Source organism: Girardinichthys multiradiatus, chromosome X (genome assembly GCF_021462225.1).
Source record: "Girardinichthys multiradiatus isolate DD_20200921_A chromosome X, DD_fGirMul_XY1, whole genome shotgun sequence".
In the NCBI taxonomy this organism is placed as follows: domain Eukaryota; kingdom Metazoa; phylum Chordata; class Actinopteri; order Cyprinodontiformes; family Goodeidae; genus Girardinichthys; species Girardinichthys multiradiatus.
In genome coordinates this window covers 7,015,123-7,029,132 of record NC_061817.1, presented here as the reverse complement: position 1 = coordinate 7,029,132, position 14,010 = coordinate 7,015,123, and the positions used below count along the sequence as shown (strand labels likewise).

At 39.6% G+C, this 14,010-nt stretch overlaps 1 protein-coding gene across 3 annotated transcripts in view; it reads left to right on the top strand.

Annotated features, from left to right (window-relative positions):
- Positions 1 to 14,010, top strand: part of LOC124862546 (alpha-1,6-mannosylglycoprotein 6-beta-N-acetylglucosaminyltransferase B-like) — a 108,716-nt gene that overhangs the window by 32,097 nt on the left and 62,609 nt on the right. For 2 of the 3 annotated variants that reach the window (XM_047356525.1, XM_047356523.1), the window contains exon 4: positions 12,589 to 12,698. In XM_047356525.1, coding sequence (XP_047212481.1) covers positions 12,589 to 12,698 — 110 coding nt within the window. Of the gene's footprint in view, positions 1 to 4,417; positions 4,760 to 12,588; positions 12,699 to 14,010 lie in introns of those variants that run through there. The other variant, XM_047356526.1, reaches the window with a different exon arrangement.

Below are 14,010 nucleotides of genomic sequence, written 5' to 3'. Positions count from 1 at the left end.
GATATTGCAATTTTAGGTAATAGGAAATGTGGTAAATCCTGCTGTGTGCAATCTGAAAATGATGCTACCTCACCTGACCTTAACCTTTCCTTTTTAAAATATTACTCTCCCCACGGTGATTTTACACCCACAGTATAATTTTCTTTGCTGGATGCCCTGTAGATATCCTCTCAGCCACATACATCTTACAGTTTAATTGGCCACAAAGGGACTAAACTGGAAATGTTACAGTGACAAAGGCCAAATACTTTTGGTGGGGAAAATAAATCATTGTTTATGGCACAGTCGGGGTTGAGCCGTTGGATCAGACAGAATTGCAGGCAGGAGAACTTTGCTCACTTTTAAAAACCTAATTAGGATGCCTCCCTGCTCTCCAAATGCTGCTGTGTTGGACACAACTAAATTGTTATAGAAGGCTGTATGGCTGTACATCTTACACAGTTGTGTAACCTGTAATTAATCTGTGCTGACCTTGGTTAATTATAAAGGTGACGATGTCTAGCTTTGACTTGAAGTCTAGTCTGTGTTTGCAATAAACTGCATTAAAATTGTGCTTTGGGAAGTAATGTACTAACAGCAATTAGATTCCTCTTTCCTACCCACAGGCCCACGAACATGCAATAATAAATGATACATGCAGCCTCAATAAAAACAGATTATTACTCGTTGATCTGCATTTGGTATGAAGCATAGCTTAATTTGTTCTTCTGAACTTTACAGGTTTAGTAATTCAAAACTGTTTAATGAGGTATATAAATACCAGATTCCCCTTATACAAGGGTTCTCATTAAAAAAAATCATGCTCATGTAAAATGTTAATGTTAGTGGCCATCATGAAAGTCCTGTGCTGCTGAGTTAAGGTTTGAGGTTTGGAATCATTGTTTTTACATCCAGTTGTTGTGCATTATGTTATTGTCAGGGCTTTGTGTTGGTGCGCAATGTATGTGTGTGTGTGTTTCTTTCCACCCTCTGCTCTAGAGCGTTTCCTGGCAGGTGCTGCTGATCAGGGCCTAATCACTGGCCTTCTTAAGGAGCTGAGACCAGGAGGGAGACGTCAGCCGGTTGCTACATTTTTGTGGTACTGATCGTGATGTGCAGTGCTTGTGCATACATTTTGTTGAACCTAATTGGAATTTTCTCTTGTCTTTTTCCCCAGACTGTGCCTGATGGGTTTTTAAGGCTCCTAGTTCTGAGATTTGTTTTCTGAGCGAGCTTCAAGGTTTCGTTCCTCATCTCCCACCGTGAGTCTCCCTGCCTTCTCAGCTACTGGCCCTGGCTTGGGTGAGGTTTTTTTGGAGAACCATATTTCTGTTGTCACCTGCCTGTCCACCCTCCTACGTGGGAACGCTTAAACTGAGTCATCACTTGAGAGCTAGAGGAAAGAAACGAAACTGCCGCCTACCACATTCATCCTGCCAACCTCCATCTCAGAGGAAAGACTTACCTCCCCAGCTAAACCACAACCGCTCTGGCTGTAAGTTCCTGAACAAACCCTTCTAAAAGAAAACACCTTGAAATTCTCCTGGGATATCCATAACCTTGTCACCTTCACTTCCAGAGAAGAACCAGTCTCCTGCTGTCATTGCCTGGGTCCCTGTCTCGCCTTGTTCCTTTTTCTTCACAAAATAAATCTGTTAAAACCCTGTCCTGAATCTGTGGTTGTGTTCTCCTCAGAGTTTAAAGAAACGCTACATTATGACAGAATGGGCTGACCAAGAGAACTCTGAGGCACAACTACGGACAACTGTTTCCCATCAGGGCATTCTTTTAGGGCAGCATCAGGCTACACTACAACCATTGTCCCAACAGTAAACCGATATTCAACACACAGTAAATCTCATGGCTCAACAGCTTCAAGCAGTATTTTCCTCGCTCTCCGCTAACAGTGCTCCCTCTGCTCTTCCTCCAGCTCCTGCATTGATTATTGCAGCCTAAATGAAATAACCATCAAGAACAAGTTCTCTCTTCCCCTTCTCTCCTCAGCTTTTGAAGCAGTTCAAGGAGCAACTATCTTCACCAAACATGATCTGCGAAACGCCTATCATCTTGTTCGGATTCGGGAGGGGGACGAGTGGAAAACTGCTTTTAAGACTCCTATTGGACATTATGAGAACTTAGTTATGCCTTTTGGTTTGACAAACCTTCCAGCTGTCTTTCAGGTTCTTGTAAATGACATCCTGAGGGATTTCCTGAACGCCTTCGTTTTTGTTTATCTGGATGACATACTCATTTTTTCAAAGGACCCAAGGGATCACCACAATCATGTCCGGTCAGTGCTGCAGAGACTTTTAGAGAACAGTCTGTTCATTAAAGCTGAGAAATGTGAATTTCATGTCCCCACTGTAACCATTCTTGGATTTATTTTTGAGGGTGGACAGGTGAAGCCAGACCCCAGTAAAATTTCTGCAGTTCAAGAATGGCTGACCCCCACAAGTTGTAAACAGCTTCAATGTTTCCTAGGTTTCGCCAAGTTTTACAGATGTTTTGTCCAGGATTTCAGCCGAATTGCTTCTCCTCTTACTGCCCTGACATCCATTAAACAACCCTTTTTATGGTCTCCTCAGGCTGATAAGGCTTTTGATACCCTCAAGCAGCGTTTTGCATCAGCTCTAGTTCTTACCCATCCCAACCTCAAGGAACAGTTTATTCTGGAGGTTGATGCATCTGACACTGGAGTTGGAGCTGTCCTCTCTCAATGCTAACCGACAGATGGCAAGTTGCAACCATGTGCTTTTTTCTCTAAGCGGTTCTTCCCCGCTAAAAGAAATTATGATGTTGGAGATGTTCCTCAGCCATTAAAATGTCGCTGAGGAATGGAGATATTGGTTAGAGGGAACTTCGCAAACCATTGTTAGCTAGACAGACCACAAGAACCTGGCTTACATCCAGAAAGCCATACACCTTAACCCCCGTCAGTCACGTTGGTCACTATTCTTTTCTCGGTCCAACTTTTCTATCACCTACCGCCCAGGTTCTAAGAATTTAAAACCTGATGCTTTGTCCAGACAGTTCTCTGCCTCTGAGGAAGAGGCCGAACCTGACCCCATCATTCCTCCATCCTGTGTAGTGGGAGCGTTGTCTTGGCAACTTGAAGACCTTATCCACCAAGCACAACTGGTTGAACCTGACCCAGGTGGAGGCCTGCCTGGCCGCCTATTCGTTCCTGAGACTGTTAGATCCAGAGTATTACAATGGGGCCATTCTTCTAAGTTTTCGGGTCACCCAGGAACTAGCTGCACTATTGGTTTCTTTCGCCGTTATTTCTGGTGGCCTTCTTTAAATAAAGACACCGCTGAGTTTGTGTCTGCCTGTGCTATCTGCGCTAGAAACAAACCTTCTCACCAACCCCCGTCAGGTCTTCTTCAACCCTTAACTGTCCTAATCGTCCATGGTCACACATAGCCTTGGCCTTTGTTACTGGACTTCCTCAATCCAGAAATAAGACAGTCATTCTGTCAATCATTGACTGGTTCTCTAAGGCTTGACAGTTAGTAGCTCTCACTAAGCTCCCCTCTGCTTCTGAGACAACTAGACTCCTGGTAAACCATGGTTTCAGGTTACATGATATCCCCACAGAGATTCTCTCTGATCGAGGTCCTCAGTTTATCTCACAGGTCTGGAGGGACTTCTGTGCATCTTTTGGGGCTAGATCCCAACCTCTTCTGGCTATCACCCCCAGACCAACGGGCAGTGCAAGAGGCTCAACCAAGAGCTTGAGATCACTCTTCATTGCTTGTGTAATAATAATCCCACCTCTTGGAGTCAACATCTGCCTTGGGTTGAATTTGCACACAACAGTCACATATCTGCTGCATCTGGCTTATTGCCTTTTGAGGCTTCTATTGGCTTCCAGACTTCTCTCCTCCCTGCTTCTTTGCCTGACCCCATTCTTCCATCTGTCCGTAGTCACATGTTGTTCTGTAGAAGAATCTGGGACTAAACCAAGACCTGCCTCCAACACACTGCTGCTCAAAACAAGAAGTATGCCGATAAGAAGAGAAGACTTGCCCCCACTTATTCCCCGGGACCGGAGGTCTGGTTGTCTTCTCAAAATTTTCCCTTGAAGGCTTATTCCAAGACGTTGGCTCCCAGATTTTTGGGTCCCTTCAAGGTTGACTCCATCATCAGTCCCATCATCGTCCGTTTGCGGTTACCATCCCATTATCATGTCCACCCCATATTCCATGTGTCCCAGATAAAACCAGTCGTGTCTAGTCCTTTGTGCCCTCCTTCCAGACCACCTCCACCCGCCCGGGACATTGATGGCCACCCTGCCTTCATTGTCCGCCGCATTGTTGACTCCTGGCGCAGGGGTCGTGGCATCCAGTATTTGGTGGACTGGGAGGGGTACAGTCTTGAAGCTCGTCTTTGGGTCCCTCTCAGTTTCATTTTGAACCCCTCTCTCATCACGGATTTTGAGAGGTTGTCTGCTCCTTCCACCAGTTGGCCGCCAGGAGGCCCCCGTTGAGGGGGTAGTAATGTCAGGGCTCTGTGTTGGTGCGCAGTGTATGTGTGTGTGTTTCTTTCCACCCTCTGCTCTAGAGCGTTTCCTGGCAGGTGCTGCTGATCAGGTCCTAATCACTGGCCTTCTTAAGGAGCTGAGACCAGGAGGGAGACGTCAGCCCGTTGCTACAATTTTGTGGTACTGATTGTGATGTGCAGTGCAGAAAAGGAAACTGCCACCTACCACACTCATCCTGCCAACCTCCATCTCAGAGGAAAGACTTACCTCCCCAGCTAAACCACAACCGCTCTGGCTGTAAGTTCCTGAACAAACCCTTCTAAAAGAAAACACCTTGAAATTCTCCTGGGAAATCCTTAACCTTGTCACCCTCCCTTCCAGAGAAGAACCAGTCTCCTGCTGTCATTGCATGGGTCCCTGTCTCACCTTGTTCCTTTTTCTTCACAAAATAAATCTGTTAAAACGCTGTCCTGAATCTGTGGTTGTGTTCTCCTCAGAGTTTAAAGAAACGCTACATTATGACAGTTATATAAACAGTGTAGAGCTAAAGAAACTTGCTATACCATTCCAAGGTACAATTCCAGCTCCTTGACGTGTGCCTGCAAGCAAAGTTACTTGGAGGCTGTTACTCCAGAAAAGTCCCCATTAAACTGTGAAACAAGTCAAGTCACGTTTATTTATATAGCGCTTTTCAGCAACAAGGCACTCAAGGCGCTGTACATAAGGAAAATATTACAATGGTACAGAAAATCAAACAATAGAGGTAATTAAAAAAAGAGACAGAATAGAATGATGGATAAGAAAATGAAAGGAAAATTGGACTGAAAACGTAACTAATAATGTTTAGATAACACATTCAAAAGCCACTCTAAACAAATACGTCTTTAATCTTGATTTAAAACAACTTAGGGTTTCGGTGCTTTTACAGTTTTCTGGGAGTTTATTCCAGATTAGTGGAGCATAAGAACTAAAAGCTGCTTTTCCATGTTTGGTTCTGGCAAACAAGCTGCTTGCAACACACTTTTTTTAAACAGGAAAAAAATATTCAAGGTGGTTGCTGAAGCCTTTTTCTTAATAGAATTTATAAATAATTTAGTCATTACTTTGTTCTTCTAGAATCTCATATGAAATTGAGAAAAGTATAAAATGGAAACAATTGATCAATTTCTTTCCTTTAGTCATGTTTTCACAATAAAGGTATTTGACCACTCACAGATTTTATATGTTTTTGCTTTTCTCATATTGAAATGTTTTAGCTCAGGGGTGTCCAAAGTGTGGCTCAGGGACCATTTGTGGGCCACGGAATGATTTTGTGCAGCCACCAGACTATATTTGTTTTATCAACCCTGAAGGTTGATGCAGATACTTAGTTGATGCAGATATTGTTAATTAGGGTGAAATGTGAAAGTTCCATAAAATCTAAAGTACAAAGTACTTTTATTAAACACATTTTTTGCTTTCACTTGTACAGTGCTTTATCAAGTCCCCAAAGCACTTTACACTACAATCAGTAATTCAATTTTTCACACACTTACAGTGGTAAGCTACATTGTAGGCACACAAGTGGGTCTGCCATACAATTGGCGCCACTGAGCCCTCTTGCCACCATCAGCAGCCAAGGCGGGTGAAATGTCTTGCCCAAGAACACAACTAAGAAAGACAGAAACGACAGAGCGGGGGTTCAAACTGGCAACCCACCGGTTACAGGATGAGCCCCTACCACTGTCGCCACCATGGCCCCACAAGTAAATAGTTCAATTCAATTCAGTTTATTTATATAGCGCCAATTCACCACACATGTCGTCTCAAGGCACTTCACAAAAGTCACGTACATACATTCCATAATCCTAATCATTGAACAGTGCAGTCAGATTCAGTTATTTATTCAAATTGGATAAAAAAAATTTCTGTCTAAGGAAACCCAGCAGATTGCATCAAGTCAGAGATTTGTAGCAGTCACTCCTCTTGGATGAGCATGTAGAGACAGTGGACAGTCACTGGTGTTGACTTTGCAGCAATCCCTCATACTGAGCATGCATGTAGTGACAGTGGAGAGGAAAAACTCCCTTTTAACAGGAAGAAACCTCCAGCAGAACCAGGCTCTGTGTGAGCAGCCATCTGCCACGACCAACTGGGGGTTTGAGAGAACAGAGCAGAGACACAAAGAGAACATAGAAGCACTGATCCAGGAGTACTTTCTATGGGAAGGAAAAGTAAATGTTAATGGATATAGCTCCTTTAGTCCTTTCACCTAGAAAGAAAGGACAGATAAACTCTGAGCCAGTTTTCAAGGTTAGAGTCTGAAAGAGAGCACATAGAGTTAGTCACAGTAAAAGCTCAGTCAATCGCCAATTTGGAGAGTAGTGTGAGAATGGAGCGAAGAGGGTGAAAGTGGTCATTATGTCCTCCAGCCGACTAAGTCTATAGCAGCATAACTACAAAGATAGCTCAGGATAAATTAAGCCACTCTAACTATAAGCTTTATCATAAAGGAAAGTTTTAGCCTTAAAAGTAGACAGGGTGTCTGCCTCACGGAGTAAAACTGGGAGCTGGTTCCACAGGAGAGGAGCCTGATAACTAAAGGATCTGCCTCCCATTCTACTTCTAGAGACTCTAGGAACCACCAGTAAACCTGCAGTCTGAGAGCGAAGTGCTCTGTTAGCAACATATGGAACAATCAGATCTCTGATGTATGATGGAGCTAAATCATTAAGGATGTGAGGAGGATAATTTTAAATTCTATTCTGGATTTAAGAGAGAGCCAATGAAAGAAAGCTAAAGTAGGTGAAATATGATCTCTCTTTTTAATTTTCATCAGAACTCTTGCTGCAGAATTTTGAATCACCTGAAGGCTTTTAACTGCATTTTGTGGACATCCTGATAGTAACGAGTTACAATAGTCCAGCCTTGAAGTAACAAATGCATTGACTAGTTTTTCAGCGTCACTCCTGGATAGGATATTTCTAACTTTGGCAATGTTCCGGAGGTGAAAGAAGGAAATCCTAGAAAATGACATGTCCTGGTCAAAAATAACACCAAGGTTTTTTACTTTATTATCAGAGGTCAATTTAATGCCATCCAGGTTAAGTGATTGACTAAGTAGTTTCTTTTTAAAGACTCCGGTCCAAAGACGACAACTTCTGTCTTGTCTGAATTTAGAAGCAGAACATTTTAAGTCATCCAAGTTTTTATGTCTTCAAGACATGCTCGTAGACTATCTAACTGGTTTGGCTCATCAGGATACATGGATAAGTAAAGCTGAGTGTTATCAGCGTAACAGTGAAAATTTATTCTATGCTGCCTGATAATATTACCTATTGGAAGCATATATAGTAAAGAGAATTGGCCCAAATATTGAACCCTGTGGTACTCCACAATTAACCCTGGAGTTTAAAGATGATTTATCATTTACATGAACAAACTGGAGTCTGTCAGACAAATAAGATTTAAACCAGCCTAGCACTGTTCCCCTGATCCCTACAGCATATCCCAGCCTTTCTAAGAGAATATTGTGATCAACTGTATCAAATGCAGCACTAACAAGACAAGTACAGACACAAGTCCATTATCTGAGGCTATAAGAATATCATTAGTGACTTTCAGCAGAGCTGTTTCAGTGCTATGATGGGCTCAGAAGCCTGACTGAAACTCTTCAAACAGGTCATTGCTGTGTAAATGCTCACACATTTGATTAGCAACTATTTTCTCAAGAATTTTAGATAAGAAGGGAAGATTGGATATAGGTCTGTAATTTAAGTCATCTCGATCAAGCAAAGGTTTCTTAAGCAGCTACCTTAAAAGCTTGTGGTTTCATTTACTAAGGATAAATTAATCATATCTAAAATGGGGCTGGTAATCAGAGGGAACACTTCCTTAAATAATTTGGTTGGGATTGGGTCTAACATACAAGTTGAAGGTTTAGATTAAGCTAATATTTCTGATAATTCAGGAAGCTTCATAGGATTAAAACAGTCCAAACACAGATCAGGTTCTACAGTTATTTCCAATGTTGTCTCACTCGCTGAGGATGAAGTAATCATCTTCGGGAGTATGTCAAATAATTTCTTTTTAATAGAATCAATTTTATTTTGGAAGAATCTCATAAAGTCATGACTGCTGAGAGCTAAGGAAATGGGTGGCTCAACAGACACTGTGTAAGTTTAGCAACTGTACTAAAGAAAAACCTAGTATTATTCTTGTTCTCTTCTGTTAATGATGAGAAATAAGCTGTTCTAGTTTGGTGAAGTGTCTTTTTATACAACAGTAGGCTATTTTTCCAGATGAACTAGGAATTCTCTAGGTGTGTAGAGCGCCATTTTCTCTCCAATTTTCTAACATTGTGCTTTAAAGTACGCAGATCTAAATTAAACCAGGGAGCTAGCCTCCTATGAATAATTACCTTCTTTTTCAAGGGGGCTGCATTGTCTAATGCACCACATAATGATGAAGTAACACTATGAACAAGAGAATCAATTTTTGAAGGGGAAGAAACTAAATTATTGCCCTCCACTGTGTTTTTCTGTGATAATGAAGAAATCAAAAGTGGAACAGATTCTTTAAATGTTGTTACAGCATTGTCTGATAATGATCTACTATAATGAGATTTTCTTTCTGGTGTGGAGTACTCGGTTACATTAAACTCAAAGGTTATTAAAAAATGGTTAGACAGGACAGGGTTATGAGAAAATATTGTTATGTCTTTACACTCAATGCCATATGTCAGCACAAGGTCCAGAGAATGAAGACAAAGGTGGGTACGTTTGTGAATGTGTTGAGAAAAGCCAATTGATTCTAAGATAGCATTAAAGGCTATATTTAAGCTATCACTTTCAGTGTCAACATGAATGTTAAAATCCCCCACTATAATAACCTTATCTGTATTTAACACTAAATCAGATAAAAGGTCTGAAAACTGATCTAAAAATTGAGAGTAAGGGCCTGGTGGACGGTACAAAACAACAAACAGAAGTGGTTTTAGTGCTTTGCAATTTGGATGAGGAAACTAAGGATTAAATATTCAAAAGAGTTGTAGCTATTGATTGGTCTGGGACTAATCAATAAATCGGACTGAAAGATGGTTGCTACTCCTCCTCCTCGCCCAGTATTTCGAGGAATGTGAAAATTTAAATAATTAGTAGGAGTTGACTCATTTATCAATCTGATTGTCACAAATCAGGTCACTAACTAGCAAAGTCTTTCAAGAGAGATATCTTATGTTCAGAAAGCCACATTTAATTGTTTTATTTTTATTTTTAGTCTGAGTTGTGTTTACTTTTATTATATTTTCTTGATTTCCTCGTTTTAGATTATTTTTTATCTATTCAATTTTGGCCGTGGGCAAGACACTGTCTTAATAGGTAAACAAGACCACAAACATCCCGTAGCTTCAACTCAGAAGCAGACTTGGGGTCACTGATATAATAAACTTGGCTAAATAAAGCAAGAGTTTACGGAGAAAGACTGACCATTGTCTTGTGTTTGTTACTGAGAATACACACAAAAAGACAAAGATGAAAAGAATAGGACATTCTGTTTTTTACATGCAAAAACATTATAATGTTTAGATCTGTAATGATTTACAGATCTCTTTTCTACAGAAATCAGAAAATGTTTGTTTTGTTGTATTTAGTTTATTGTTTAGCCGGTAATTTTAGCTTGTATGTTGTAATTTATGACATACAAGCTAAGATTCTTGACGTGTCCCCTGTTTCATCTCATCCCTCTGTCAGACAAATGTTGGTGTTTCATGCTGCACCTACAATTGAGAATACATTTTGAAACAAATGCAAAAAACAAAATGTCAGAATATGAGCCAAACAAATAAATAAATCCATAACACTGTGAGTGAAACAGTCCAACTAATGCCTGGGTTTTTCTTTTTTTTTATCTCTATCATGTTTCTTTTACATTGGCCAATTGTAATTTTATTAGCATAGTTTCTGTCAAATTGCTGTTCTATTGTCTTTCAGATTTACCTTGTTTCCAAGAGTTCTGGTTTGACTACTAGTCCTCCCTGGTTGGTTGGATCAATCACTCTTGTCCTTAGCCCTAGTTTTCTTTGTAACACACCATGTCCTCAGTTCTATCAGCAGAGACAACATTGCTTCTGTTGTTCAGGGCCTAATTATCATGTTTCTCCTTGTTTCTGCATGGCAAGCTGTGTGTGTGTGTGTTTGTTTTACTGTTTTGCTCTATAAAGTTGTTTTTTGTTTTTTTTTTGCTTCTACACTTTTTTGGTTTGGCGTTGTTATTCTTGAATTTCATTTTTAAATAAATGCTTTAGCTGCTGCCTCATACCCACTGTGTTTGGACCCTCCATCCTCACTATATTATGTGACAAACACAGGACTCTATGAAACTAATCCATCATGTTGATTTTGGAAAGTAGTTACAGATCATGATAACATCATTCATGTTTTCTTTTAGGTTAACTGTTCTTTACATTGAGTTTCTTTGCCAAAACTATAAAGGGTTATATGAGTTGCATCCCTAATGAGTTCTGTTTACACCTCATTTACCTGTACCAAGACTATACTGCCTTTTCTAGAATATCCTACTTAGGAAATGTTTTTTCTTACTTTTTTTTATTTTAACCATTTTCTTTGATAGAATGCTCCCCTTAGTTTTTGCATGAGGAGGCTTTGATTGTTTACTCTATTTAAATGTTCCATATGTCCTTGATCCATGGTGTGTTTATGCACCTTTTTTTATTTCTTACATTATCACTTGTGATTTTTTATTATTTCTGGTAGATATGCACCGATTACAATGTTGTGGCATATGTCCAGTCTACAAATTTTGCAAAGCTCTTACCTGTTGAAAGTGTTCATTATTTATATTACAAGCAAGGGTGACTCTATGTGTATAAGAGAACGGTCACACTAAAATGCACTTTTACTATAAAAAACAAAAACAAAATCACTTTTTTAGCTGACTTTAGTATTATATATAATAGTTAGCAATGCTCAAGAGGAGTGAGTATTCTTAAGAGAATTTAGATCCGCACATAAACTCTGAGATTTCCTAAAGTTCGCCAACATTTCCATGTCAAGCATGTTTCCATAACAAGAGCTGAAAGGTGAACAGCATAAAATAGTTGTACATTCGGTTGTCCTAACCTCTGCCTTCCTGTTATTTGCTGAAAATTGTGCTCTTACATGCTCACTAGCAGCCTGAATGAACCAGGCATATTTTCACCTCTCCTTTTAAATGCAGTAGCTTCTTACATTTCTGTACTTCATCTGACTTTATGCTTAAATGCCTTCTGATACAAAAACATACTGAAAATAGCTAAATTTATTCATCTCTCACAGAGCCCTGCTTTCCCTTACATTTGATGTGTTCATTGATTTAAAAAAAAATATATACAGATTTTTAGTTTTTGTCCAGCCTGATCATCAATCAACTGATCAAACTGAAAATTGTCAGATTTTGGTAACAAGCTTATTTCTTGGTGCATTGCTTGTCTTTGGATGTAATTCAGTTGTAATTGTACTTAAATTTTGGCAATGTCATTCTTGCTATTAATATTGACTGTTTTACATGTGGTGGGGGAAAAAATTTACTAAATTTCAGGTTTAAACAAAGTGTAGGTTTGCTTTTTGATATGTTACAGATATCATATGGGGTTGGAGTATGAGGCAACAGCATGATTTACATTCCAAACCCAAAACTATTCTGTTTGTACTGTCAGTTTAAAATGTGAAACATGCTGAGGGCACAAACAGAAAAGGTTTGTACTCTCAGCATGTTTCAAGCTGTGAGCGCAAACAGTTTAATTAATCAGTTCCTGATTAATATGTCAGCAGATTTTAGGTTGCAGTGGTCAGATCAAATTAATTAATATTTGCGAGCAACATATTGTCTTCAGACACATTTTCTCCAAAGAACCTAAAAATACAAATTTACTCAACTATCTAAATGAACAAATTATTAATTTTTCAAGCATCAAGTTCTTCATAATATGTTTTTCCTAATTTGTTTTGTCTCTATTGTAGACACAGCAAAAACTACTGACACTGATGGACCTCGTAGACGTTACGTCAAAATGCCTGAATAAAGAAAATGGGAGTAATTTTTAATTGCTTGTGTGTTTTTGTGTATCTGTCTATGACTTTACTGATCAGGATTCAGCCAATGGGGCTGGTGGACCGGATCCAAGCCATAGCCCAGAACATGTCCGACATGGCAGTGCGGGTGGAGCAAATCCTACAGCGCAGCATGGCCAACAGCCGAGGTACACCTTTAAAATACGCATGGGTGCACATACAGACGACACAGGAAGAATATCAAACACAGCTCCAACCTGTCTGACAAACACACCTGTCAATCTCTGGCACATTCAATCTGAATCTGTACCTGCACTTTAAAGTTAAGCTATCACACCTGAATGCTTGAATGCACAGGGTACATGCTGGTTGACTATGATGATGACAAAGATGAGCAACTGTCTTGTTAATCAGGGTCAGGTTATGTCAGTTTCATTAATAGCTCTCATTCTTAGCTACTTTATAGTGCATAAAATAAAAATCACACAGCATGATTGAATTCATAATTCAATTCCCCCTTTGTATCTTCATGCTGCACTAGATTAAACACTATTTAACACATAGTCATTAAAATACCTCAGATCATTTCTCTGTGTGTGTCTGATGCCATTGAAACAAGACAGCAAGTAAACCTGGCTGCATTTGACAAAGAGCCGAGGTGAAACGTTTTGTCATGACAAATCTGTCATCATGCTAACCAGATAGACTGTGTGGCAATTATTTGTCTGTGAAAGTGGTTTTTTAGGGCTTGGCAAGATGCCAGCAGAGGTACTGCAACTGCTCCTTAATTAGGCGTACTCATGCTGTGCTTAGAGAAAAAGAAATCGGGAGAAAGGGGAGGTCAAGCCAGAGAAAGGAAGGACAGATTTAGTCATTGACAAGAGAGAAAGAGGATGTGAAGAGAGGAATAAGGGGGTAAGAAAGAAGAGATTGGCTTATTATTTGTATGATTCACTCTAATGTGGTCTATGTATAGTAAATCACAGTGTGGGTATAAACTGTCTTGGTCATTTTGCAAGAGAGACCAAGCTTGTTATCTGGACTTATTCTCCAATTTACCTATGCTGTCCCCAATGGCTTAATATACATTACTTGACCAAATCAAGGAAGATTTCACCTGAATTTGATTAATAATAAGCTGGCAAGCTTTTTAACTCTAACTAACCTGCTTGTTTCTTATCCTGTCTTGCATGCTAGATGATCCTTCTTGGATTCATTTTATGAGACATTAAACAAATAACCTAATTCCAACAGAGGAGTTTTAAAAGATTAAGACAGTGACTCCTTCATTGTCAATACTGTATCCTAGCAAATACATGCACCTTGCAAAAGTAAGTTTCACCCTTGAACTTTAGGACATTTTGTCACAGCAAAAACTTAAATATGTTTTTGTAGAACTGTTTTTGCAATACACTGCAAAGAACAATAGAAATATCGTTTTCAACAGTTCCTCTACAAAATAAAATCTAAAAATGTGGCATGTACTGTATGTATATTTAG